The sequence below is a fragment of the Formica exsecta genome, unplaced genomic scaffold (genome assembly GCF_003651465.1).
Source record: "Formica exsecta isolate Colony F162 unplaced genomic scaffold, ASM365146v1 scaffold122, whole genome shotgun sequence".
NCBI classification, from domain to species: Eukaryota; Metazoa; Arthropoda; class Insecta; order Hymenoptera; family Formicidae; genus Formica; species Formica exsecta.
In genome coordinates this window covers 1,782,508-1,809,279 of record NW_021848556.1, presented here as the reverse complement: position 1 = coordinate 1,809,279, position 26,772 = coordinate 1,782,508, and the positions used below count along the sequence as shown (strand labels likewise).

Here is a 26,772-nt window from a genome sequence, read left to right as displayed (position 1 = left end):
TAAAAAAAACATACTAATGAAAGCTTCGCGTAATCAAATCAATCAAAAAAAATAACTTTAAGAAATGTGATTAAAAAACATTAGAAATTACTTTTTATCTTATAGTCAAAATGAATGCATTCATGATTAAAATTAAATTTAGAAATCATAAGCAAATATAACGAATTGATTTAAACTTTAAAGCTTATGAAAGAAAGTAAAATTTTCAGTAATTTTTCTTAAGAAAACAAATTTCTTTTTAAAATACGTGAGAATTTTTTTCTCTTTAAACTAATATGATTTGCTTAAAAATCTTATTTACTTTAAATTCGGTTTTGTGTATGCTGTATAATCTTTTAACTTTTTTGTCTTTAAAATGAACGATTTGAAGGATTTAGTTATAATCACATCTTTTATTTATTCGTAATAAATACACTAATTACTTGGCAGAGACAAATTGATCATTACCTCTGCACATAATAGTTTCAAACTTTTATTTACAATCTCTTATGCGATTAAGCGACAACGCGCTACAATTTGCCCAATGTATGACATTGATACGTAGACTAGATTGAGGCTACGATGAGATGTCAAATGGGCTGTACATTCCCATGGTGCATTCAGCGTGGATTTTAAACGTGTTTGTCCGTGCAATATACAATCCCAGTAAAGTTTAGAACGGACACGTTTAGTGCTAAACGCAAAGTGAAAATATGAACTAACAAGTGTAATGAGTCATTTATTCTCTGTAGTAATTTAAAAGTTGATGGGTTTGCCAAAATAAGCTGCCAGATGAGCCTCTCTGAGTGCCTCAGCACATGTCTGTAAAACAGATTCACATTAGGAAGCATAGCAAGTATAATAATCTAATTCAGATTTTTTTACACTCTTCCTCAATAATGATATTAAATTCGAAAAGTCCTTAGAAAATATCTAGATGATATATATATAAAAAAAAATCGAAGGAATCTCATGTACAAAGTAAAACTCTCTCGTAAATCAATATTAAATACTTACTGGATGTGCATGGCATACGCGGGCAACGTCTTCCGCACTGGCACCGTACTCCATTGCGAGAACCGCCTCGTTGATGAGCTCGCCCGCGCTTGGCCCGATCATATGTACGCCTAGGATCTTATCCGTATTGTTGTCGGCGAGTACTTTAGCAAAACCGTCCGTTTCCAAATTTGTTTTCGCCCGCGAGTTCGCCATGAATGGGAACTTGCCAATTTTGTAGTCGATGCCTTCTTTCTTCAGATCTTCCTCCGTCTTACCAACCCAACCCACTTCCGGATGCGTATATATTACACTCGGCACGCAGTTGTAGTCGATGTGAACCGCGCCTGCATCGTAAGTTAGAATAATTTATATTTTATTAAGGATCAAATATGAGAAAAGAAAAGATTATATTTAAGATGTAAGCGATGATTCACCTCCGGCAATACCCTCCACTGTGATTATTCCCTCATCCTCGGCCTTATGAGCCAGCATTGGTCCGTGAATGCAATCTCCAATAGCATAGATACTGTAAATTAAATTACGATAGTAAAACAACAATTAAAATCATCGAAATCATTAAGTTATAGACAGAGGAAATTAAAAACAAATGGCGCTTTATTGCCGACTTAAAAAGTTGTACTTACTTAGGTACTACCGTCTGGAATCGATTGTTTACGGGTATTCTTCCTTTTTCATCCCTCTCGATGCCCATGTCCTCCAAACCTAGATTTTGCGTATACGGCCTCCTGCCGACGCATACTAGCAATACGTCACACACCAAGTCTTCCTTTTTATTAGAATTCTTCGCGTCTTCAACGGAAACTACGATCTCATTACCACGTTTGCTAGCAGCTGTAACCTTGGATCCTAGTTTAAACTTTAGACCCTGCTTGGTTAGAATCTTCTGCATCGTTTTACTGACTTCTCCATCAATACCTATACCGCCTATTGTCGGCATGAACTCAACGGCCGTAACATCGGAACCCAGTCTGTAAAAATGATAATTAGCAAGAATGCAACAATTATCTTTCTTCGATAAAGTATATTTTTAAAACAAACCTTTGCCAGACCGAGCCCAATTCCAATCCAATGACTCCAGCTCCGATGACAATGAGTCTCTTGGGAACTTCGTTAAGCGACAATGCACCTGTCGAGGATACAATCTGCTTCTCGTCAATTTCGATACCAGAAAAAGGCGTAACTTCGCTACCGGTCGCTATCAGAATATTCTTAGCATTGATCGTCGATTCCACTGATCCATCAGATTTTAGCGCAGTGACTTGGTTCTTGCCAGTAATTTTTGCATGGCCATTGACCCACTCGACTTTATTTTTCTTAAATAGGCCTGCTATACCACTGGTCAACGCCTTGACCACATTAGATTTCTGTTCCATAAGTTTGTTAAGATTGAGTTGAACATCTGATACTGTAAAAACATCAAAATTTTATGATATTATTACAATCCGGTTACTGATAGAAGATCTCTCTCTATCTACTTTAATCACATACCAATATACTGTAAAAACATCAAAATTTTATGATATTATTACAATCCGGTTACTGATAGAAGATCTATCTACTTTAATCACATACCAACAACTCCACGATTTGCCAAATCTCCACTGTGTGCCATATGATAATAATGTGAATTGTTTAAAAGTGATTTCGAAGGAATGCAACCAACGTTAAGACATGTGCCTCCTAGAGTAGGACCTTTTTCTACACATACTGTCTTCATGCCCAGTTGCGCGGCTTTAATCGCTGCTACATATCCACCTGGACCAGCCCCAATCACGACTATATCTGTATCTATTGTACTTGCGTACCTGCGCTGCTGGGCAGCTGTCATGCCCGGGAGGACACGCTTTATGCATGTCGGCTATAAAAAAACAAAAACAATATTATAACATATATTTGCTCATGTATAGATAACTATATTCAAATGAAAGAAATCTGGTAATTCGCGAAAAGAGAGAGAAATGAAAGTATATATACATTATAATATAAATGATGATATTTAAAGTCTTTTATCATTCTGCTGTCATTATATTTTTATTTATTTTTGTTGCATTTTCTTTCAATTTTTCTCTCTTCACCATTTTATTAGTTTGAATACATATAGAGTAATTGACATAGCATAACTAAAAAGACAGATCCAATGGAAACTAATATATAGGGAAAGCAATGACATAATCAATCTGTGAAAATATCTTTACGTTGCGATATAAATTTAATAAATTCTTATCAAATTCTTAGAATCTGAAAGACGATCAGTGCAAACATAACTAAAAAGATTTCTCTCAAATAAATTAAAAGATGCTCGATGAAATGTCCCACAAAACGTTACGAAAGAGATACCTAAATGAAAAATATCACTCGCACGATAGAGATGCGAACGAGATGATCATCGGATATCTTCTTATACGCGACTTACCCTGATCGAGGTGGTGACCAAGTTCCATAGACCGGCTTGCATCATATCTCTTTCAAAATATACCTTGAATCCCGATATCAGAAGGGGGACAGAAAGAGAAAAGATTTCACGGCGGTGAACGTAAAGCTGGTAAAACTCTATACCGGTTATCGCTGATTATCACGACAGGTTATCGCTTTGCTTCGTCGAGGAGACCTCGATAAGTCAGTGTCAGCGAAAACATGTTCGCCGACGATGACGCATGATGGCGCCAGAGTTTTTAAAACGTGGCTACATCTTAAAATAAATTTTGTGGTGAAAATAAATCTCAAGAAACGCTTTTTTCAATGCTTGCGATACAATATTTTATTATTTAAAACATTAAAACTAGAAGTAATAAAATTTAGTAGTATTACAGAAATGATTGAAAAATTCGAGCGTACTAAATATTTTGTGAAGTAAGTTGGAAAAGGTTCAAATACATATACATGACGTAAATAGTAAAATATGTATATAAGTTGGTAGAATGTAAGATTATATATAATTTTGCATTTGGAAAAAATGGAATCAAGTCGATGAATAATAAATTTTAGAATTTACAGGTACAATGGTCTTTTTTTTTTCCAAGTATCATTTCTAGTCATCAATAAATCTGTAGGCTTGCCAGTCATTTTCAGAAAAATTATGAATATTAATATTTGAAACATTTATACGGAGATACAATATACACGGAGATTTTTTCAACATTGCAGAAAAAGAAAATTCAAGGTGAGACTTTTGAGTTATTGTGTATGTTTCTGATTCTATTACACTGAGAAAAAAAAGCTGTTAACTTGACTAAATGCGTTTAACTGATTACATTTTGTATCATTTTTTAAATTGATATTTTGTATCATTTTTTAAATTGATATTTTATATCATTTTTTAAATTGGAATATTAAAAATGTAATTAAATCAGATATACGTCATGTTAGATTTAATATATCGTATTTAATTCAAATATTTAAATATTTCAATTAAAGAAATAATAATCAGTTGAATGCATTTAGTCAAGTTAATAACTTTTTTTTCTCAATATAATAGTAATTTAGAAACTTCTTCCTTTTTTTTTTCTCTTTCTTCCTCATAATAAAACAAAAACAAGAAAGTTCGATTTACTGAAGATCTGAAGCATTCATTACTCAAAACTAACTGCGGAATTAGACTGCTGTATGTCATTTTGAAACCTATTACCTATCCTGCAGTCGCTCTTTTCTCAATATCCCATGTTTGCGGATATTCTCTTTTTATCTCGAGCAAATTGATAAGCTATATCCAACAATTTTTCCATCGCGTAAAGTGCACAACTGCAAAATAGTAACTTTCCCAAAATTTAAGGATTTTAATAATGAAAATTCCTCCTTATAAATGTGAAAATTTGGGTGATCTAATGATCTGTCATATTGGTATATATTTCCTTCTCCCCTCTTCTATTGTGTGTTTTTTTTTAAAGCGTTAAATAGGTTTATTGGCTTATCATGGAATCGGAACGTTATCTTTTCTTTAAGGATTTGTTTTTATGCAAAAATAGTTGTAATTTCTGTAATTTTATGAAACCGTTCATTCATCGCTAATCATTTCCATGGAGATTGCATGTTATCTTTTAAAATGTTACATTAGAGTTGTAAGCTTGCGATGGATCGAAATTTTCTTTTTCCGAAATGTTGTAATTACTTGCTACCTCGACTTTATTTATTAATTTATTTATTAAATCAAGCGGCGCCGGCGTGTTCTCAAATTGATCATTTAGAAAACTGGCAGATGCTGTTTCTTCTTTATTCTCCGACTTTATCGAGATATCTGACAATAATAAATTCTTTAATTCACTGGTGTTCTGGTGATTTGGAACAACAGTGGATATTGTTATCTGAGATGTTTGCGTAGTCGCTTCATCAATATTGAGCGAATTATTAAACTTTCTTTTACGAAAGGGTACTACTTGGGTACTACTTGGTATCTTAAAAGTATTGCTCTCATCACATAATGATGAGGGTTGTTGTTTATTCTTACATGCTTCGTCTAATTCTTGTACGTTATTGTTGTAATGAGGATATAATTTTGAAAATCTACAGCTGTGCGCCATCTCGAAAGCTATCAGCCAATTTCCATCCGCTTGCTGACATATATCCCACGTTCCAGGATATAATTTATTTTTCTTTTGAGCAGTCTGATAAGCTAGACTGAGTAGTTCTACCATCGCGCAAATGAGGCAAGTGCACGGTGATGCAGACTTCCATTTCCATTCACATAAGTCATCCAATAACGATAGCTCTTCCTTAAATGTGAAAACTCTGCCTTGGTCATCTAAGGGTTTGTCATATTCGTACGGACCTTTCGTTTTACCAGCCATCCATAATTTATTATATTGATTAATTTCTTTTGTAATAATTTTGGTGCTAAGTTTGTAATATGTTGCTGCTTCTGGCAGAGTTTTGTAATTATACATAACACTTCTTACTGCATTTTCATATAAAAGAGTTTCTTCGAAATAATCATTCAATCTTTTTAAGATGTTGACTTTTTGTTTAAGAATATTACTGTAAAGTCCGTAGTTTGTTGCTGTGCTATCTATATCTAATTTTTCATTTATAACACGTGTCGCTGCTATATCGAGCTTCGGCTTTAATATAAGATATCTTATAACATTCTTCCTGTTTTCGGTCTTCCACATTATGATCACCTATGAAGAAAGCAGAAATGAAAAAAATTGTTATATAATCGTAAACTAAAAGATTATAATATTATAAGATGAAAATAATAAGATTTGACCTCTTACATCTTACAATATTTCAATTTGTTTGTCTATGATTGTACAGTCACTGAGAATATTTTGTGAAACAAAAAGAGAGAGTTTTATAAATATATCTATATGATATAAAAAATATTTAGATTTATACAGAGTATTGCAGTTTATTTGAATATTTATAACACAATTTTTTTGTAGATTAATAATAGAAACAAAGACATGCAATATTACTCAAAAATTAGAATTGATGTTTAAAAACAATGTATTTCTTAAAGATTTATCAAGAACTTCAAATAGATAGATGTGAATTATGCATAGTTAATTTATCGCATATGTAATATGGCTTTTAATGTTATGATTTATGAAAACATTTGCAATTACTATTTCTCCTAATCAATTCAAGTAAATATCTAAATGTAAATATTCACGCAAAAAAAACAAGAAGAGAATAAGCAGGAAAAATTTTTTGGATAGAAATCGTTCTTAGAGACATTTAATGATCGATATTATGTTTCGCGGTTTTTAAATGTACGTTAGAGTCTTGTCAATATTAATAATATGGCAGTATTTCTTCTTTATCAAATTTATCAGTCAGTATTGTTATGTACAAATTTTTATAATAATAAATTGTAATAATTTAATAATTATATAATAATACTTATAATAATAAATACAAAAAAATTACATAATTTTTAAATCGTTTAAAAACATGTGCTCAGATTTGGAGTAAATATTCAGAAGAAATAATAAATCAATCTGCCAAATTTTGGGCGCTTTTGCAAATGCTTTCATAATTGACTGTTTATACATACTTCTATAAAATCAGAGAAAGATATAATTAGCGTATACTTACAAAATAGATCCTAAGATAAATATTTCGGGATAAGAATTATATGACTGTTTGGAACGATACGTACTTGTCTGGTTGTAAACAGAAGGCAACTGAAATAATGTCACGAAACGGCCTAACTTAAAGCCCCCGTTAGTGTTCGTAAAGTAAATCGTATATGCTTTCAGATTCGGTCTCTAGATGAATACATTTTTTCTATATGACCTGAAAAATACATAACTTCTCTTTCGAATTTTACATAATTCTATATAAAACTCAGGACAATAATTTATTTATACGTTAATCTTTTTTACACAATTTATCAAGCTATAACGACAATCCATTTAACAAATTAATTTGATGTAAGATATTGTTTTGCAAGGAATTAACAGATACAATTGTTGTTTGTAGATAATTTTATATTATATGTCAACATTAATTATTAACACATGGTATTCAGATTTTGGTTATTTAATCTAATATTAGATAAGATAAATAAAAAGATATAGTGTCAATCATTGTCAACATATAGTTTATAAAGTAAACATTAAAATTACAGAACATATATATATATATATATATATATATATATATATATATATATATGTTTGACACGATTACATTTTTTACTTATCTCCCATCGTCGTGAGAATTTACAATGGATTTTGCATTTATCGCTTTAATTGCCGTATATATAAAAATCCATTTTGTTCATAGTATATCTATTTATATATTCAATTCAAACATGTTATTTTCAAGAAAAGTTACGAAAAATTATTATATTTAAGTAATTATCTTTAAAAACGATTATTTGTTGCATTGTTGCACTATGTTGTGCCACTAGATTATTAAAAAGATTGAAAAAATTAAACATACGTAATTTTTAAGATTAATATATATATATATAACATGATATATATATGAACAATCGTTTTTATACATATACAATTTTGTATATTTTTTTACATGATTTTATAATATTTTTACTACATTTTATTACATGTTACGATCATATACAATTATCATGACAGTTCGAGAAACATGGTCAATACGCATAAAAAAAGATTTTTAAGTATATAAATATATAATGTAAATTCTTTTTTTTTACGTTTTCTATTTACAATTTTAAAAATAACGAATGGATTATATCATAAAATTCTCCTATTTGGATGTTACTGTAATTACAATTGTTCAAATGCGATTTTATACTTCTATTCATCGAATTATAAATCATTATTTTTACTGTCGATATTAATATTGCTTTTTATAAATTTTCTAGTACATTGATTAGAGAGAGAGAGAGAGAGAACATGATTACATGTGCTTTCGAGAAATGGAAAGCGTTTTTTTTTTATTTATATCAACAAACGAAGTAATATGCAAAAATATTGATTTATATTATATTTTGAGATTCAATTTATTATCTGATAGAAATTTTGTGTTCTTTTTCTTTTTCTTGCATTTTTTTAACGATTTTCTTTCACTGAAAACGCTAAAATATTATAAATTACAATTAATTGATTTCAATAAGTCCATATACTAGTCATTTACAGAATTGGCGAATTCTGTGAGAGTCTCTTCTTTAAGGATTATGTATTTCTAATCAATCTATTTCATAGGTTCATTGATTTATAACTTCTGAAAGCAGTGGATACTTTCTAAGATGTTTGCGTGATCGCTTCACGCCGAATCAATTAATTGAAAATTTGTGGTAAATTAAAATATCTTTCATGCAAGTTTTACTTATTTCCAAAATATGTCTTTCTTATGAAATAATAACAAAGATTATTAAAGATTAAGATAATTCTTTTTTACATTTAGATGAAAACATTATTGAAAGTTTAATACCGTGTATCATTTCAAAATTTATTAGCCAGTCTATATCAGCTCGTTTATGTTTATACCATGCTTCAGGATATCGCTTTTTTTTTTCTCGGGCAAGCTCATAAGCTAGATTTAGAAGTAATTCCATCGCACAAATTTGACAAGCACAATATAAAGATTTCTTTCCCCATTTCTTTTCAGATAAACGCTTCAGTAACAATAACTCTTCGTCAAATGTGAAAATTCCTGTATTAACATCTACAGGTTTATCATATATGTACGATTTTCTCCCGAATTTTTTGTGTTGATTAATTTCTTTACTTAAAATCTTGGGGTCAAGTTGATAGTGTATTGCAGCTTCGGTTATAGTTTCTTTTGCACTTAACACATTTTGTACCGCCCTATACAACGCACATCCTAGTTTGAAATCGTTCAACAATCTTTTTATGATGTCGACTTTTTGTTGAAGATGCGTATATATAACTCCGTAACGCTCTGCCGCGATACGTATATTTCGATCTTTAATGTAAACATATCGTGCTATTCGGTCCAGCTTTTTTTTTGATTGAAGGTACTGTTTAATTTTTTCTCTTATTTCGGACATGATAATAACCTACGAAAAAAAGCAGAAACAAGAATGAAATTACGTTATATGATTGTAAAGATTGCAATATCATAAGATAAAGATTATTCTCGCGGTTTTATGATGTTTCCATCTTTTTATTCGTAACTATAATATGTAATAGAGACACACAAGAATATACATAAAGATCTTAGAAAAGATTTTATAAATATACTGAATAATATCACACAACATTTTTTTATATATTTGTATCTTTTAACTGAAAGTCTCTTTAAGGAATTGGAAAAAGATATATTAATGGCAAAAAATACTTACAAAAGAGATGACGAAGAAGAATTATTCTGACAGTACAAATTAAACAGCTGTGCAGAACACGTATTTATAGTCAGCTTGTAAACAGACGACGTTTGAAGGAATGTCATCGAGCGGACAAAATTCCCGCAAATAAGAAAGTTAAGAATCATGGTATATATTCACACATTTTTCTATCGGTTTAATTTCGAACATACATCGCATAATATCTGATCTTCTATATTTATTGTCTGTGCTTACATATCTTGTGTAACTTTCAATAACAATTCTCGATTTCCGCAATTATTCTTATATTGACAATGTACGTCAACATCGTGTCGGATTCGATAGGAGATTGTTGTTTAATTTCTGCTTGCTTAATTTTAAAAATCACAAAAAATAGTTTTAAGGTAATTATTTTTATAAGTCGGACTAATTATTGTATTGTTTTATTGTATAAATTGCCAATGGAATGTGCTTATACTATACGTATATATATATTTTTTCTATGTTCACATATTTTTAAACTCTTCCTTTTTTCTTATTTTTTAATGTCGCTGATAGATATTACTTATAGAAACAAAAACTTGCAACGTTCGAAAATAATAATTTATATCTCACTTCGTTTTTTTTTTAGAATCAATAGTTTGGTCCAGTTAATTTTTCATAGAATCGGTGGTTATTTTTGTTTTTTTCAGATATTACATTTGATTTACAGTCCGCAGGAGTCTGAATATTTATTGATTTATTTATTCCTGCTTCTTCTTGGTCACTTGTAAAGTCTTTTATGCAATTGCGTTTTATTAATAAGTTTGACATATCACTGATATGCTACTTCAAACTCTATCAGCCACATTATTTTCATAATATAATTTTTTTAAATCTACTCTCAGAATAGATTCAAAATCGAATATTTTTGGATTAAAACAGCTCAGAACACATATTTGACTTGATTATTAACGGACGACTAAAGAATGTCACCAAGCTTAAATGTTTTCCATTAGTATTAAATTATAAATATTATATCCCTTCTTCTGGATACATATTTTTAAGATATACATGTATATATATACACAGCTATGCAAAAGTACCCGGACGGTAGTATGTTTATAATTTAAATAGTTTATATATTGTGCAAAATGTAGTAAATATTTGTATAAGACTTTATATATGCGCTGTATATCGGGGGCTATATATCTAGATAAAATTTGTAAGTTTGACTAGAATTAAATAACATGAGATTGCATAACTTGTAAATAAATGCATAATAGTAATTTCAATCTGATATATATATATATGTATTCTTAGATTTTTGAATTTAAATAATGAATATTATAATATCTTATTAACGAGAATTCATTGTTCTATGCGCTTGATTATTCGAAGTAACACAAATTTAAAAAAAAAATTATCTTTAAGCAATATTCAAATTGGAATATTTATTGTGTGTGTACTAATTCATTATGTAGATTGTCAAAAAGGGTGAAGACATTTAGACATGACAGACAATTTGCAAGATTATTATCAAAATCCGTATGTAAAAGACACAAAGATGTTATAATTTCTAACGAAATCATTTTGTATATATGTAGATGGACAGTGGTTTTATTTTACAATTTCCAAAAAATGAAATCAATGAATACAAAAGACGAAATGAATTTTTCGCGATTAATAAAGACGCGAAATGCGACCGAAGGATTCTTCCTTTGGCGAACGTCGCGGATCGATTGACGCACAAGCATTTTAGGCGTCGTCGCGACGCCGTCCTCGTCGTCTCGCCTACGTGCCCCCCGGCATAATTCACGAGTTTCCCACAACTTTTTTTATGGAGAAGATCGAAAGCATAGCGCAGAGAAAGAGAAAGAAAGGCGTAACGTAAATAAAAAGAAATGATAGAGAGGAAGGGAGCGTGAATTGGGTAGATAAGGGGATGAAAAGGGCGAAGGATAACTGAGAAGAGAGAGGAAAGCAGATAGCACAGAATAGAGTAAAAGAGAGAGAGAGAGAGAGAAGATGGTAATAATAAAGGGAAAGGGAGGTAGAAGAGTAAAAGGGAGAGGGGAATGGATGAAGGAGACAGAGAGAAAGATAGATGTAAAAGCACCAGTGACGTAAATAATTTTTAGAAGACCTTTCTGCATGGGATGCATCCTTGTACTTTACTTTACATAAATTAATAATTTTATACATGATACATAATATGCATATTATTGAAGTAAAAGTTCATGTTTCGATGAAAAGAAGATTAATAAAATTCGCAAAATCAGGAACATTTTATTAAACAGACCTGTTGCAAGAATTTAGATTATATTATGAAAAACATTATTTCGTTATTTTAAGATATAATAGTTTTTCTTGAACTTATATTTCAAATTAATTTTTTATCGTGTTTTGAAATTAATTTCTCTTTGCCGGCAGGTAAATACAACTTTTGTTGACGTTGTCATCAAGGATACCGGGGCTCTCCCTACTCGACGCGCGACCCTGTACGTCACGCGTGCGTGGTGCGAGCGTAACGATCCCGCGTACGCGAGAGAGAGAGATGGATAGAGATCTCTCGCTCATCGAGGGGTGTCGCGGGCAAGGGGCAACAGATGTCCTTCCGCATGACGCACGCGGGGTGGCCGTCCCTCCACCAGTCTCGCGTCTGGTGGTGGTTGTGCGCGTCGTGTTGACGGTGACAGACGGAATAGCTGGCCTCTCTTTCGTCCTCGGCGAGGATCTCGTTGAACGACAGGTATGTATACGTGTCGATGTACGACATATTTCCCTGTTCGCCGTATTATCTTGTCCGCGCGCAATAACGATCCTAACCTAACCTAACCTAATCTTTTGAAACTAGGCATCGTTTTAGCGCGAATCGCATCGCCACTTTTCATTTGCGTCGAAAGTTCTCACGCACGCGAGAAACAAGCGAATTGTGATTACACGCGTATTATTGAGATATGTATTCGTCGTCAGAGAAGTATATTTAGTATGTGTGGGTCGATTTATTTGGCGGAAACGCACGTTTCGGTACTATGTCTGTAGTAGTGTTTCGAACCGTTTCGAGATAAGCTTACCACCGTGTATTATGCGAAAACATCAATAAATCTCGCCAATAGCCGCAATATAAAAAGCATCAATAATAAAATAGTAACACAATATTTTTCATAATTCCTTTAGTAAACAAATCTATCATTTACCACGGAATTTGAAACAGAGTTTTATTTTATAATTTTATATACCGTCTAATACAGAAAATAGTTGAAGAAGTAAAATATATGTACATATATATATCATGGTAAATTATAGATTTTACTAAAGGAATTATGAAAAATATTGCGTTACTTATTTTATTATTGATGCTTTTTATATTGCGGCTATTGGCGAGATTTATTGATGTTGTTATATATATATATATATATATATATATACATATTAGGATACGCGGTACAGCAAATTATATATTTAAAAAATGTGTGTGTGCGATAACATTTTAAAATAACTATCGATATAGGCGCGAATTTCACATTTGCCATACGATTCTGTTTATTAATTCATAACGCATATGATGAATAATTTTTGAATTTCTTTCAGACACGTCCGAGAGAAATGTTCGCGTAAAATGACGTTGGACGCGCGTCGAGTAACTTCCTCCCGACAAAAAGCATTATTTGGTTAGCGCGCGATGTGCGAAGTATCGAAGGGGCAACGGAGAGCGTTCCGCGATCAGGATCCACCGCGAATATGCAACAAGAGCGCGGAAAATTTACTGCGGGACGAGCTCGAATTTTCGCGCTCGACGCCAAGCTCGCCGACGACCCTTCAGCGCGCCGCCAGCCTCGAGAAATGCTTCAGCGAGCCCGAGTTCTTCCAGAAGCAACGCGAGCTGCTCTCGAAGCACGAACAGCGGTCGAGGGAGAAGGGCAGCTGCGGCGAGGAAAGCGTCATCACCTCCGATTCCGCACGTGGCGCGGACGACGATTCCGGAAGAATGGCTGAGGTCGCGAGGAGCACTTCGGAGGACCTCCTGAGGGAACTCTCCGCCAAAGTGCCTTCCCCCTGCAAGCAGATGAATGAGGTACGTGGAAATGATACATTAGATGACTCATATATCGATCATACTGATTATTTAAAAATGTCAGCGTAATCTTGAGAATTTTTAAGGGAGAGAGAAAGAGATTAATTAAAAGACATTATATTTTTTTGTAGGTTCTTTTCTTTTATATAATACATTAATCGAAAGAAGACAAAGTAAATTATTAGATCGCTTTAGTAAAAAATAATCAGAATATCGGATTATATATATGATTCATTCTATATTTAGGCACTCGCTATCTTTTTTGATTAAGATATCTATTTTGAAAATATTGGATCATAAGGTTAAGGAAATGTGGAACATCGATTAGTTCACGTTTCTTTTCGACTTTCTTGATTCATTTATTAAAACGTCAAGAGAATCTTGTGATAAAATAGTTAAAAATATATCCAAGGATTTATTCAAGGATATATATCTGACGATATTTAAAGTATTCGATATCTCGAGGGTGACTATTTCCAGCAGAAAAATCAAACGATTTGACGCAATCTTTTTTACGTGTCATTAATTATTCCGATTTATTTACTACTTACGACGCATTTACTAGGCATGTCTATTTAATATTTTTACGGCTCGTTTCACCAGTTTTTCCGTGCACAGAGAAACTAACATTATCAATTAACAGGAGCAGCGGTATATCCCGTAACTATTGCTCGCGTTCCCAAGAGAAAATAGATATAAGATTATATTTGGCCATACATAATTATATCCATTATAATTTTTTCAGATGTCTATTAACTCTTTTAAACATTCATTAGCCATTTGCTTGCACTAAACATTTTATTACCGTAATCTGTTATACTGTTATTCTTCTGTGTCTTTTGCTGATGTTAATAACTACTGTTATATACTAAAGGGATCTTCCCGTTTAAATAAATAAATAAATAAATAAATATCCGAAATTTCGGATATAATTATATATGGCCAAATATGATCTTATATATAATTATTAATATGACCTTATATAATAAATCCATTTTTTCTCGAGTTGCGATAATAAAAACGCGAATAAAGCAGTCATGAGCGTGAGTCACGAGTGATTCTTTTCTGTACGAAACTGAGAAAGCATAGATCTCTCATTATCGCGTTAGATTTACCGGAAAAGAAATTAGTTTTCGTGAAAACGATCTCGCTCGATCTCGCGCAACGAACGGAGAAATCTTGCAGAAATCAAACTGATCAACTCCACTTTTTGTAAAATTCTTAATTTTATTACCAGAGCATTAATCAGATGCTCTAGTATTAAAAATATAAAAAAAAAAAATACAATAAAAAGAATCAATCAGTTTGCATCGGCTTCCGTAGCGCGGCGTCTAGCCACAACGGTATTTCTCAGGTGATGATTGTACACAGGTGTGTACTATCGATCCGCGTACCTCGCAAGAATCCCGTCGAAGTATCGGAAGAAGCGTCACATGCCTCGCTGAAGAAACAGTAAGCTCACTCGTGCGGAATCGTGTCGGTTGTTCGGTAGATCGCTTTTGTCGTTGTCAATGAAATTCCGCACTTCAGCGCGTTTTTCGAGATCGACGTGACAATGGTGATACTGTTTCGTGCGCGCGTTATTTTTCCCGAGGCTTGAGATTTCCGCGTTTCATTAAGATAATTTGGAGATGATTACATAAGAAATATAGAAATGATATCTTTTTTTTTTTCGCTTATGTTATTGGAACTCGAAAATCTATAAAGCAAAGTTGAAAACCGGTATAGATATGCTTCTTTTAATTTAATAAATTTTAGTGAGGAATCTTAATTTATCTTAATTTATAATCTTATTTTTGAGGATTAAATTAATTTGATTTACAATGATATTTAAGATTGAATATTAAAAATGTGAAATGACGTCGAGAAAAATTTTTCCAAAAAGAAAAAGAAAGAAAGATTGAGTTTATACTATTTCTATTACACAACTGCGTGTACATTACATAAATTCTGGTCCCTTTTTAGAACGTTATTAAATACATATATCTACTATATATAATAAAAAAAATGGGAGCAAAAATTCTTACATATTTGATAATCAGCATACAATTTTGTTTATTTATATCAATAAAATTCTGTATATGCCAGGCAATAAAGTTGCGTAAAGAGACTCCAGCACTCGCACTATTTGATACGCATATGCTTGCTATCCTTGAAAGGCTTAAGAAACTCGGTACCGTTTTCTGGCTCCTTCACTTTCTTAAATTCTCATTATTTTTATATATCTTGTTCACACATGACTCGATTTGCCAGGTTTTAGCAACTGAATATGTCCTTCACAGTTTCGGTCTAATTTTCTAAAACCGTGTTTATGAAGTGGAACTAGGTAGCAAAGACATGTGATGCGAAACGTTTCACTTGGTCAGTTTTAAAAGTGGGGCATAAATAAATTTGATCCATATAATAAATTAGAAAGAAATGGTATGCGAAATAATAGTATTTTTTTTTTTTTTTTATAATGTTTAAAAATACTTTTAATATTCGCGTATAAAAATATTTTTTATTAATATAAAATATACGAGAAAAATTAAATTTTAGGCAGATTCATAGTTTTCCAAAGATCGTTAAAAATCTCGCCGAATCGTTTGAAACTTATAAATCACAAGTAATTTTCCACTCTTAAGTCCGCTAATGTAGAAAGATTTTTCCATTTCAATTTGAGAAAAGGACGTCGAGTGAGACCATAGCAAGCTGCGGATGACAGATGCGTCGTTTCTGAAATTCTCAGAAGTGTCGCATTAGTGACAGGCAAGGTGATAGCAGGACCTGCGGGGCTCCGAGATGAATTAGGTTCGGGCCTGGAGGGAGGATGCGGGCCCCGACGGCAGGTTCCTTTTCATCGGATGCCTGCCTTTGTGCGGAATTTAGATTAAGCAGCATTCACAGAGACGTGATAGGACACTTTAATTTCGATTGTTTTTATATCAATAAAGTGTCGGTTTCAAGTACTTTAAATCAAAAACCTTTTAGAAAAATTTCTAGTGACTTTAAAAAAATTTTTTACAAGGTACATTTTTTACATTTTTTCCACTTTTTACAAAGTTATATAAATTTGCTAGAGACAAAGAACGGTATCTTTTTTTTTTTTACGTACATTTGTCATTGTCATGTTTTATATCACACTTCTGACATTTCATCCCGCGCGTTTATAAAAATCTGATATTTGAAATTATATTTCAAGATAAGGTGAAAAAGAAGTGTCGTTTACTTCTCGGTGAATCAATAAATAATAGACTCGATAATAATAAATAACAGAAATAGCATGTTTTTTTATGATTATTCTCGCAATTATTTTTAATTAATGCGAGCGATATATCCAGTTCAATGGAAATTAGTTTTCTATGTATCTTGATAAGTATGTAAATCGTTTAGGAAAAAGCGGCGTATAATGCAAAATAATCAGCCACGATTCCGCGGAAAATGCAACGCATTGCAACTTTAGCGCTTTATCGCGGTTTTTCGCCTAAGGATAGACTCTCGCACTCGCGAATGAGGTAAATCTAGATTTATCTGGAATATTTACTCGAAATACATCGGTTACATAGTTGCATGGGGGTCGTCGACCGGTAGCTGGCAGTGTTACGATATTGACGAGAGAGCCGCTATTTCGGGGGACGACGATTAATTGCCGAGGCGAGGAGAAGCCGAGACTCGGGAATGCCGCTGATAAATATTCTATCGATCCTTCACGAAATTATCGCTCCGCCGAGATTGCTCGTTAATAACCTGCCTAAATCCGATTGAGTCTGCAGCGGCCAAGACAAACCTCGGATAAGCTTTCGTTTCAAAGTTATGTCCCATCTATCGCTTGTTTTATATAAATACTTTCTCTTTCTATGATTTCGAAAACATTATTATCTTCTTCGGGAAGGTGCTCTTTAATATACTTTAGTTTTATCCTTTTCCTTTTAAACAAAATATGCTATAATAAAGTTATAAGTTTTAGATGTACACATATAAATACAAAAAATTAGAATTACTTTATAAATATTCCATGAATAAAAATCTACTAAATCTTTTTTTTTTTTATTCTTAATGTAGTAAATTTTATTCTTCTTATTTTTCTTTATGAAATATTTGTGAAATATTTTTAATTTTTAATTTCTATATATGTGCATATCTAAAATTTAATTCTATTATAGCATGTTTCAAAATACAATAACAGTTCATTTCAATAATTTATAAAATTTATTGTATATTAATTATAAGTTATGTTAATATATATAATTTATATTTTGTATAAAACAAAGACATCTCAAACGTCAAAAGGCATCCGCGTTCGCGAGGCGGCGCAGATTGTCTGGTCCAACCAACCAGGCACCCTGTATCCCCACGATGCATCTTGTTTTCGGTGTGAAAGCAGCTTATTAAGATTGGCTGCAGCATGGTCTCATACACGGCATACGGCGTCGTCTCTCGCCAGTCCGATGTTTACTCTTGTGGTTTAAACATTTTTCGCCGCGCGCTCCGTCTCGCGCATGTCCTGTGGCCCTTCGTCCCTTGGCTCCCTTGCCCGACGAGTGCAACAGTATTGTCGGTTACCATCGTGAATCTCATTGGTCGTGGAGAGCGTAAAGTGAGTGTTTCGCAGCTTAACGATGATAGGACACCGACTCCGGTTCGTAAAACCGAGATTCCGGTTCGCCGTTTCCGATCCTTTCGCGCTCCGCTCCGAAGCGTCCGCGATTAAATCGCTCGTGGTTTATGAAGGAATTCGGATACACTAGATGTCGAAAGTAACGGTCGATGACGGAGATAAAGGAAAATATTTACGCACACCTCGAGATTTTGCGAACATATTCGACAATTATTATATATTATATAATAAATATTTAAAAACAAGATGTGGAAGAAAGTCATATTAATTCTGCATCAAAATTTTATTTAATATGTTTATTTAATAGAAAGATAGAGAAAATACTTAGAGATATAATAGAAAATTTTATTTCTCTTTACGCAATCGTTGAAAAATTATTTCGTTAGAAATTTTAAGATAATCGACTATTAATGCTATAAATATATTTTAAATTATAAAACATTATGCCATGTTATATTGAATTAAGATCGATTAATCGAAATGTGGATATAAAATTATATTTTTGGAAAATTACTTTTTTTCCTATTGAAAAGATATATATTTAAAAAAGTTGCCCCTCAACATTTTTATCTTTAGTTCTTCTCTTTGTTGAATTTGGGTCTCCCGTTAGTTAAATAAATTAACTTTTTATTTTAACGAAGTCACGACTGAGCGCATATATCGGCAAACGTTGCAACAATGCGGCCGCATCGGCAAAAATGCACCGCAATTTTTTCAGTGTATATTTACCAAGCGATCGTACGCGAACTATAATAACGTTTTTGGTTCTGACCATCGAGTGAAATTAAAAGAACAGGATTTTTGAACATGTTTTTAATTGGAAACGTATTTGATACCATCGATTATTAAACGTTGTTCGATTTTATGACAAAATTTCTATCAAAATTGAATTTCTTAATTCAAAATATCAATTTGAACGCGATAATAAAAGACTTCGAAACAATAAGATTGCATTATATTCAAACCAATTAAAACTGCGCGCATATGTGTGTGTGTGCATGCGTGCGAACTGCGATTACGTTATAAAGGAATTCAGAAAATTCAAGATATTTACTAACGGTCAAGATAATCGCCGAGTCTTGTCGATGATAACAATGCGCGACTCGCATTTGATATCTGCATGTATTTCCAAGCACGACCTTGGAATTTCGTCTTCCTTTCACGCCGCCCACGTCGCGACGCTGGCACGCGTATAATATATAACGGGTGTAAATACGCAAGCCGTGAATTGTGACTTTACGCGAGAGAGACGACAAATAGAGAACGTCATCGGGAACGATTGCGTAACGGGGAAACGCGTTCCTTTACGACACGCCACGCCCGTATGTGCGTATGAGTGCATATTGTGTAAAATAGAATCCTTTGCAATATTTCGTCATCGGCGATCGTTATGCGAACGATGCAACAATTTTTCACAATCTCATGAAATTCTGCCTCGTCGAAAAAAATCTGCATTCCAAATTTTTAATCTTAGAAAAGATTATATGTTTGCAAAAAAGATGAAGAACACTATAGTACAGAAAATAGTTAAAAAATTGCTAATTAAAATATATAATTATAAAATATAATTGCTATATAAAATATAATTGCCAATTAAAATATAATCTTATTGTCACAAAATATAAGTATCACGCCAATTTTAATTGATTTTATCTGCAAAATGAAAAATACAATTTTTATTAAAAAAATAAGAGATACTTTTGCAATGATTCTATATTATAGTACAATGAAAATCTTTTTTGCGTTAGTTTTCGAATTTTTCACGAAGGATTGTAGCTTATTACAAAATTTTAGCTTATTATATTTATTCTTTTTAATTAAAATCTTTTTATTAAAATCTTTTTGCTGGCAGCATAAGTTTTTTAACCCTTAAATCTTTTTACGCTCGTCGAATAATTAACGTGAGATAACGCTTATCAATGAAACAACGCTGGCCGTATGTGCCTCGTAACTGTACATTTGCCAACTTTAGACGGTCTGCCAATTTTTAAACCGAATCGGTAATAATCAGCATGAAATTCATTTAAAATATAATCTTATTTTTATCTGAATAAGAAGTTAATTTGTAGGAATAATCTAGTATAATTTAGACGATACGCAAAATGATAGAAATTTGAATGTTTAATTGCTATAATTATTGCATTTTACGCACGCGAGCATTCTATATAGAAAGGTTTTCCTTGACTTTAAAATAAAACTAATAAAAAATTAATAAACCTAAGATACACACACACACACAAATTACTTAAGTACACAATTACTTGGGAGAAAGTTGCGTGCGTTTCAGCTTTTCGCACTTTTATAGATTTCGCATAATCGATCGGTTTTACAGTTAATTACTGATTTAGATAAATAATAGATAATAAATTGGCGTGCAACGCGATGCAGTTGTCGAGACGCAATTGCGTCTCATATACTTTCGAGGCGGCGGGGCGGGCTACCGGTCTTGCAACATTAATTAACTGCAAACTGGTTGTGTACCCCGCTCGGAAACTAGTTTCCGTACGGTAGAGATTCTTTATACAGGGTGTGAAATCATTTCCGCCGCGATACGCGGCATTCTGACGTGGATCAAATGACTTTCCATTAAATCGGCGATATCAGCTAATTGACGTCTAATAGATTATTTCCTTCCTCTCTCTCCCTTTCTCTCTCTTTCTCTCTAGACGGTAATTAAAAGAAAGGGACCGCGATGGAGGCATTGCAACATTAATTAACTGCAAACTGGTTGTGTACCCCGCTCGGAAACTAGTTTCCGTACGGTAGAGATTCTTTATACAGGGTGTGAAATCATTTCCGCCGCGATACGCGGCATTCTGACGTGGATCAAATGACTTTCCATTAAATCGGCGATATCAGCTAATTGACGTCTGATAGATTATTTCCTTCCTCTCTCTCTCCCTTTCTCTCTCTTTCTCTCTAGACGGTAATTAAAAGAAAGGGACCGCGATGGAGGCAGATCTCGAAGACACACCCGACTCAAATGCACCGCCGCGATTGTTCCGTGAACGGCCCTCTTCTAGCCCTCGGAAATTATGCGCGTTTATGAGTCTTAAGCCGAATCCGTTCTCGCGGAAATTGCACTTGCCATTGTTCCCGTAACGCAGACGATGACGCTGAAGAAATTGAGCAGCCACTTCTTTTTCTTTTTTCTTTTTTTTTTTTACACGCCCAACGAGTTCTTGAGTTCGTGTATAAGAGTAAAGTGAGCTGACTTCTTCAAAAGCTCCTTGTCATTTTTCTTTCTTTCTTAAGGGGGAACATCGATCCATTGGCGGATACGAGTGCAAACTAAATGCAAATGAATTCCGCGATTCTTAAATATGCAATTTCCAAACGTATAATTCTCCCGAGAGGCAATCCGTTACCGATTGTTTCCTCCGTAATCACGAGATGCATATTAAAGTGAAAGACTGTCTCCCTCGTAAAAGTCAGTCGACCTTTTCATTCTTTCGTAGAAACAAAAAATCGACGTGTTGTGTTACTCTTAAAAACACGGACGCAGAAATAATTGAAGCTCGTGTAACAATAAGTAAATGAGTTTTTTTTAGTCGCGAGATGCACGTTGAGATGAAAGAATTATCGATTCGCTATTTCATTCCTCGGAAAGATTAATTTGAAAAGTGGAAAAATATTCATGAGTACGAATCCAGAAATATATGCTATTACCGAATGCGTAATTTCAACACATTCGCGTATAAGGCAATTTTCACGTTCGCACTCACGAGATGCGTATTAAAGTGAAAGATCGCGTCGATGCCGATCCTATATTTTGCCTCACGCGTGATGTAGTTTTACTTTCTAACGATCGATTATATATTGTATATCGATCGATTCCACATGCGCGTCATTGACCGAACACGTATCCCTCTATTTTTCTCTCTCAATCATTTTTGCTTCCCGAAGATAATGATTTGAATTACTGAGCTAGCGACAGATGACAAATGGAGAAACTTGATTAGAAAGAAAAAAAGAAATTAATCTTTAGAATTAATCTATGCTTTACGCTACTATATATTTTCATCTCTTCATTATGGCACGAAGATTTTAGTGATTTCTGCGCGCAGTGAAATATGTATTTATTCTGTCGTTATAGAGAAATCAGTAATCATCGTCCGCGGCGTCGTTTCAATCATTATCGTGCCATTGTCGTACTTAATAATGATATTCATGATTCGTGTTGATTAGAGATCAGTACCATATCCCTCTCTCGTGTCGCGCTCGTGCTCGCGACATTGTGATCTGTCGGAGAGGGACGCTTTCTAGAGGCGGTCACGATGTATTATCAAGCGGAATCGATTAAATCGCGCGTCTTCGCGTGTGCACGCCCGTTATACAAAGAAGCGGTAAAAGTGTCTCGCGTAGATCGTATCGGGTACCATAACGTCGTGCGCGCGCGATTTCTATGGGAAAGTCGCCGAGATTTTGCACTTTGTGGAATTTCGCGCCACGTCAATCTTTATTCAACATCCGTAAAAAAAGGTAATAATTACAGTTGACCAAATATAATTTTTTTTTTTTATTTTTTTATTTGTACTGAGAAAAGAGCTCGAGGGAAAAGTCTCCCACAAGGCATTTTAAGCGATTCTTGTCGCGAATTATACGGCTTCCCGTCTCGCTGATATAAACACCTTGCTTGTCGGCTAATCGTGTGTTAACACTTTTTCGCCGTGGTCGATTATCGTTCGTCGGAACACGCAAAGATCGAGCTGCCAAGCGTAGCGAGAGCAGATGCGCTCCCCCCTTCCTCCATCTCCCCCTTCCTCCATCTCTCTTTAACGATAGAATATTGCGGGCGATGCTGTCGGACCGGTACTTTTTGTTTTACATAATCCTTTCCCGTGGTGAAACTGTAGTTCGCACAGGATCGCGTTCGCCAGGTGTTCGGTTTCTGATTCGAACACGCTGTCGGAGATCCGTTCCGATCGAACGGATGCGATGGTTTGGGCTGCGATTAGCATATACTTGCCTCGACAAAATGTGAGATTTAATTTATTACAAATGCTTTAGGTTTCTTATATAGGAAGTACTGAGAATCTGGAATTTTCTCTCGTCGATAATTTGTTACAAGTTTTTTACTCTCGACATTGAATATCTTGTAAGGTGAATGTTGATCTTAAATTCAGGTCGCGACAAAAAATAAAAAAGCTTCAAATCGAGTGAAAAAAACAACTTGTTATTTATTACATTTCAATTTTAATTCTGAAATATCTTTTATAATATAAATTATAATTATAATAATTATCTTTATAATATAAAAGAGCGTTTTGACGTCTCGATACTGTTAACGCACAATGAGCATTTTTTTCATAAGGAAATAGTCTTACTGGGAGTTTTAGAATTCTACGATTGAAAAGCTGCACTTCGCGGAATATATTACAGTTCAATGATGGTTTTGTCGCAACACGGAAGAAAGACAAAGTGCTAATTTCACGGACACTAGCGTGGAACGACTGTAATTTGATGGCACTTTAATGCACACTCGATCGCTGCCGCATTGATAAGTGCTTCGCTAACGGAATAACCGTGCATTAACACTCTTCTGTAATAGTGATGTCTACCATTCACTCAGACATGCAAAAAAAAAGCAAATACAATAGTATCGCGATATACATTCGGTAGGAACGTTACGAAAGTCGTGGAAATAATCTCATTGTCAGTAAAATTTTGAATTCTTAGTACAATCTTTTTAATGAAACATTTGTAACGAGGAAAAATACAAAAGGTCACGAATTTGTTTTGTCTCTCTCAATTTTTTGTATAATTTTATTTTCATTTAAAATGCAAATATAAATTTAATATCTTTAGAGAAAGGGGGAGATTTTTTTCATAAGGAAATAGTCTTACTGGGAGTTTTAGAATTCTACGATTGAAAAGCTGCACTTCGCGGAATATATTACAGTTCAATGATGGTTTTGTCGCAACACGGAAGAAAGACAAAGTGCTAATTTCACGGACACTAGCGTGGAACGACTGTAATTTGATGGCACTTTAATGACTCGATCGCTGCCGCATTGATAAGTGCTTCGCTAACGGAATAACCGTGCATTAACACTCTTCTGTAATAGTGATGTCTACCATTCACTCAGACATGCAAAAAAAAAGCAAATACAATAGTATCGCGATATACATTCGGTAGGAACGTTACGAAAGTCGTGGAAATAATCTCATTGTCAGTAAAATTTTGAATTCTTAGTACAATCTTTTTAATGAAACATTTGTAACGAGGAAAAATACAAAAGGTCACGAATTTGTTTTGTCTCTCTCAATTTTTTGTATAATTTTATTTTCATTTAAAATGCAAATATAAATTTAATATCTTTAGAGAAAGGGGGAGAGAGAGAGAGAGAGAGAGAAAGAAAAATATACAAAATATGAATTATTTTACTGAAATTATTATTACTTTACTAAATCAAATATATAAAAAACAATATCTGTATGAATATCAAAATTTATGATGCCAAAAATCTGAAGAATCCGAGGCTTTGCGCTCAATCAATCCATACAATATAGGAAATAATTTTATTAATAACAAATATATACAAAAACGAGAGAGTGAGAGTCTTGTAATGCCTCTCACTACATTTTAATATTAACCACAGAATAACGGACGAGTGCCGTTTTATAGTAATGGCGGAGTAATTGAATGTCGCGAGGAAAATTCGCGATTATTAAATTTTTTTGCTCGAAAGCAATTTTACAGACATATCCGCATAATTAGAGCTGCTACTCCGCTGTGAAGAAAGTGAGAGTCTCTCTCTCATCTCGAGATTATTTACACTTCGCTATTGTCTGTCCACGACAATCAACGGCGGAGATGGCAGAGGCTCTACAACTGTCTCCTTATGTTTCACTTTCTAGACGATAGCGCGTACTGCGATTATTATCTTTGCCGAACGGAAACTTCACAGCGCGTTAACGCCAAGAATTCGTTCTACGTGGAAAAATTCGTCGCGCCTGTCGAGCAGCGAACAGCTCATGCTAATTTTCATCAATTTTCATAAAATCATGCGTTGTCGTATCGAGGAACGATCGCGATTGCAATTTTCACGCATCCACGAATGCGCAGAAAGTGTTGCTCTTATACGTCCGTAAAAAAAAATTTATATTAAAAAAAAAACATTAAATTAAAAATTTTTACGTATGTATATTAATAATTAAATACTCTCTACGTAAATATATTAAACTGCGATTAAAAAGCGGAAGCGAAAACAAATTTATATACCACGATCGAATTGTTCCGGTAATAAATAATATTTCTTGCTGAAAGAGAAAGAGGGAAGAATTGAATACAAATTTATTTTCTATCAATAAAAGTTCTACGCGACGATTTATGGTTATAGTAACGTGACTTTTACAGTTTAACCCTGTACATCAGCGAAACGCGTCACGCGTTAACGACGCGAAAACGGAACGTAATTTATAACGCGATCCGAATAGGATTTCTCATATGTCGACGGAATACTCTTGTATGTACTATCTCTGAAACGAGCGTGTTTTTTAAATGCGTTTAAGAAGCGACGAGAATCGGCGATAATTAGAGTGATCGATGTGCCATAATTTGCAACTAGTCGACGAACACTTTACTTCGATTCGCAAATACCATGTCGCTATAAATCACATTCAGCTCGAACTTTCTCATTAGCGTTAAAAGCTAGGAAAGTGTGTTATCTTATCTGATAATTTTGTAAGAAAATGTCGCAAATAATGCGGAGTAGAGTAAAACGCTGACGTGCACATCCATTTCTTTGATTATAATTGATTTAATGCTAATTTATTTTACATTTATATTTTTATTATTTATTAGAGATTTTTTTGAACTTTTTAATCAATATTAAAAAAGATTGTATATATATTAAATTGACTTTATAGAGGATGGTGACTAAATGTCCTCTTTCTTTTTTATATCAATCGAGAATAGAGATCTGCCGTTGAATACCACATTCATCGAATTCCTCGCTGTCTTTTCGCGCGATACAGATGAACGGGAACGTGTACACACATTCGGTTTCGCTTTTCCCGATTCTCAGGGAGGCGAGAAAACAAAGCCACACGCCGGAGAGCGACGCACTCGCTTTCTAAACGGTCGAATGCACTGCGACAACGTATGCGGGATGAGAGTGTATGTCTGTTCAATCGACTGAAGAATCATCGTCGCGGAGAGAGAAAAAAATATCCTCTAAACTGCTGCCATTCGTCATTCGTTCTATTCGGTAAACTCTGCCATTTGCATATTATATTGCCGCGTAATAACGCATCATTTTCCTTGCATTCGGAAAAAAAATTCCGAAGCTAATCAATATATTTTTATTTGAAATTCTATTGCTTTTTTGGAACAATCGTCAGTATTATACATATATATATATAATAGTATATAATTAAAAAATTTTATATTAAATATCATAAAAA

General features: G+C 33.5%; 4 protein-coding genes across 6 annotated transcripts in view; 1 reads left to right on the top strand and 3 right to left on the bottom strand.

Moving 5' to 3' along the window:
• Nucleotides 1-372: 372 nt before the first annotated feature.
• LOC115245189 (dihydrolipoyl dehydrogenase, mitochondrial) lies at nucleotides 373-3,611 on the bottom strand. Its single transcript, XM_029823367.1, has 7 exons — nucleotides 3,413-3,611; nucleotides 2,572-2,857; nucleotides 2,038-2,404; nucleotides 1,623-1,967; nucleotides 1,413-1,504; nucleotides 997-1,322; nucleotides 373-801 (listed from the first exon to the last, which is right to left on the bottom strand). Exons 1-7 carry the CDS (start codon nucleotides 3,455-3,457, stop codon nucleotides 736-738), a joined length of 1,527 nt encoding a protein of 508 aa, XP_029679227.1. The 5' UTR covers nucleotides 3,458-3,611; the 3' UTR covers nucleotides 373-735.
• Nucleotides 3,612-4,474: 863 nt separating this feature from the next.
• On the bottom strand, nucleotides 4,475-7,565 carry LOC115245194. Of its 2 annotated transcripts, none has more exons than XM_029823379.1 (2): nucleotides 7,030-7,565; nucleotides 4,475-6,110 (listed from the first exon to the last, which is right to left on the bottom strand). In XM_029823379.1, the coding sequence occupies exon 2, from the start codon at nucleotides 6,099-6,101 to the stop codon at nucleotides 5,034-5,036; it is 1,068 nt and encodes a 355-aa protein (XP_029679239.1). In that variant the 5' UTR covers nucleotides 6,102-6,110; nucleotides 7,030-7,565; the 3' UTR covers nucleotides 4,475-5,033. The 2 variants fall into 2 exon arrangements, with proteins under 2 accessions (XP_029679239.1, XP_029679249.1); XM_029823389.1 differs by having other exon boundaries at nucleotides 7,094-7,565.
• Nucleotides 7,566-8,468: 903 nt separating this feature from the next.
• Nucleotides 8,469-11,223, bottom strand: LOC115245206. Its single transcript, XM_029823401.1, has 2 exons — nucleotides 9,728-11,223; nucleotides 8,469-9,442 (listed from the first exon to the last, which is right to left on the bottom strand). The coding sequence occupies exon 2, from the start codon at nucleotides 9,431-9,433 to the stop codon at nucleotides 8,801-8,803; it is 633 nt and encodes a 210-aa protein (XP_029679261.1). The 5' UTR covers nucleotides 9,434-9,442; nucleotides 9,728-11,223; the 3' UTR covers nucleotides 8,469-8,800.
• Nucleotides 11,224-12,219: 996 nt separating this feature from the next.
• Nucleotides 12,220-26,772, top strand: part of LOC115244939 — a 55,275-nt gene continuing 40,722 nt past the window's right edge. Inside the window, exons 1-2 of one of the 2 annotated variants that reach the window (XM_029822966.1) lie at nucleotides 12,220-12,440; nucleotides 13,283-13,766. In XM_029822966.1, coding sequence (XP_029678826.1) covers nucleotides 13,374-13,766 — 393 coding nt within the window. In that variant the 5' untranslated portion in view covers nucleotides 12,220-12,440; nucleotides 13,283-13,373. Of the gene's footprint in view, nucleotides 12,441-12,563; nucleotides 12,678-13,282; nucleotides 13,767-26,772 lie in introns of those variants that run through there. The other variant, XM_029822973.1, reaches the window with a different exon arrangement.

Excerpts from the sequence above, each read along its gene's own strand:
- LOC115245189 (XM_029823367.1), bottom strand. The coding sequence starts at position 3,457 with ATGATGCAAGCCGGTCTATGGAACTTGGTCACCACCTCGATCAGG. Across the intron at positions 1,968-2,037 it reads TTGGGCTCGGTCTGGCAAAG|ACTGGGTTCCGATGTTACGG; the intron begins GTTTGTTTTAAA and ends TCATTTTTACAG. Across the intron at positions 1,323-1,412 it reads AGTGGAGGGTATTGCCGGAG|GCGCGGTTCACATCGACTAC; the intron begins GTGAATCATCGC and ends CTTACGATGCAG.
- LOC115245206 (XM_029823401.1), bottom strand. The coding sequence starts at position 9,433 with ATGTCCGAAATAAGAGAAAAAATTAAACAGTACCTTCAATCAAAAAAA.
- LOC115245194 (XM_029823379.1), bottom strand. The coding sequence starts at position 6,101 with ATGTGGAAGACCGAAAACAGGAAGAATGTTATAAGATATCTTATATTA.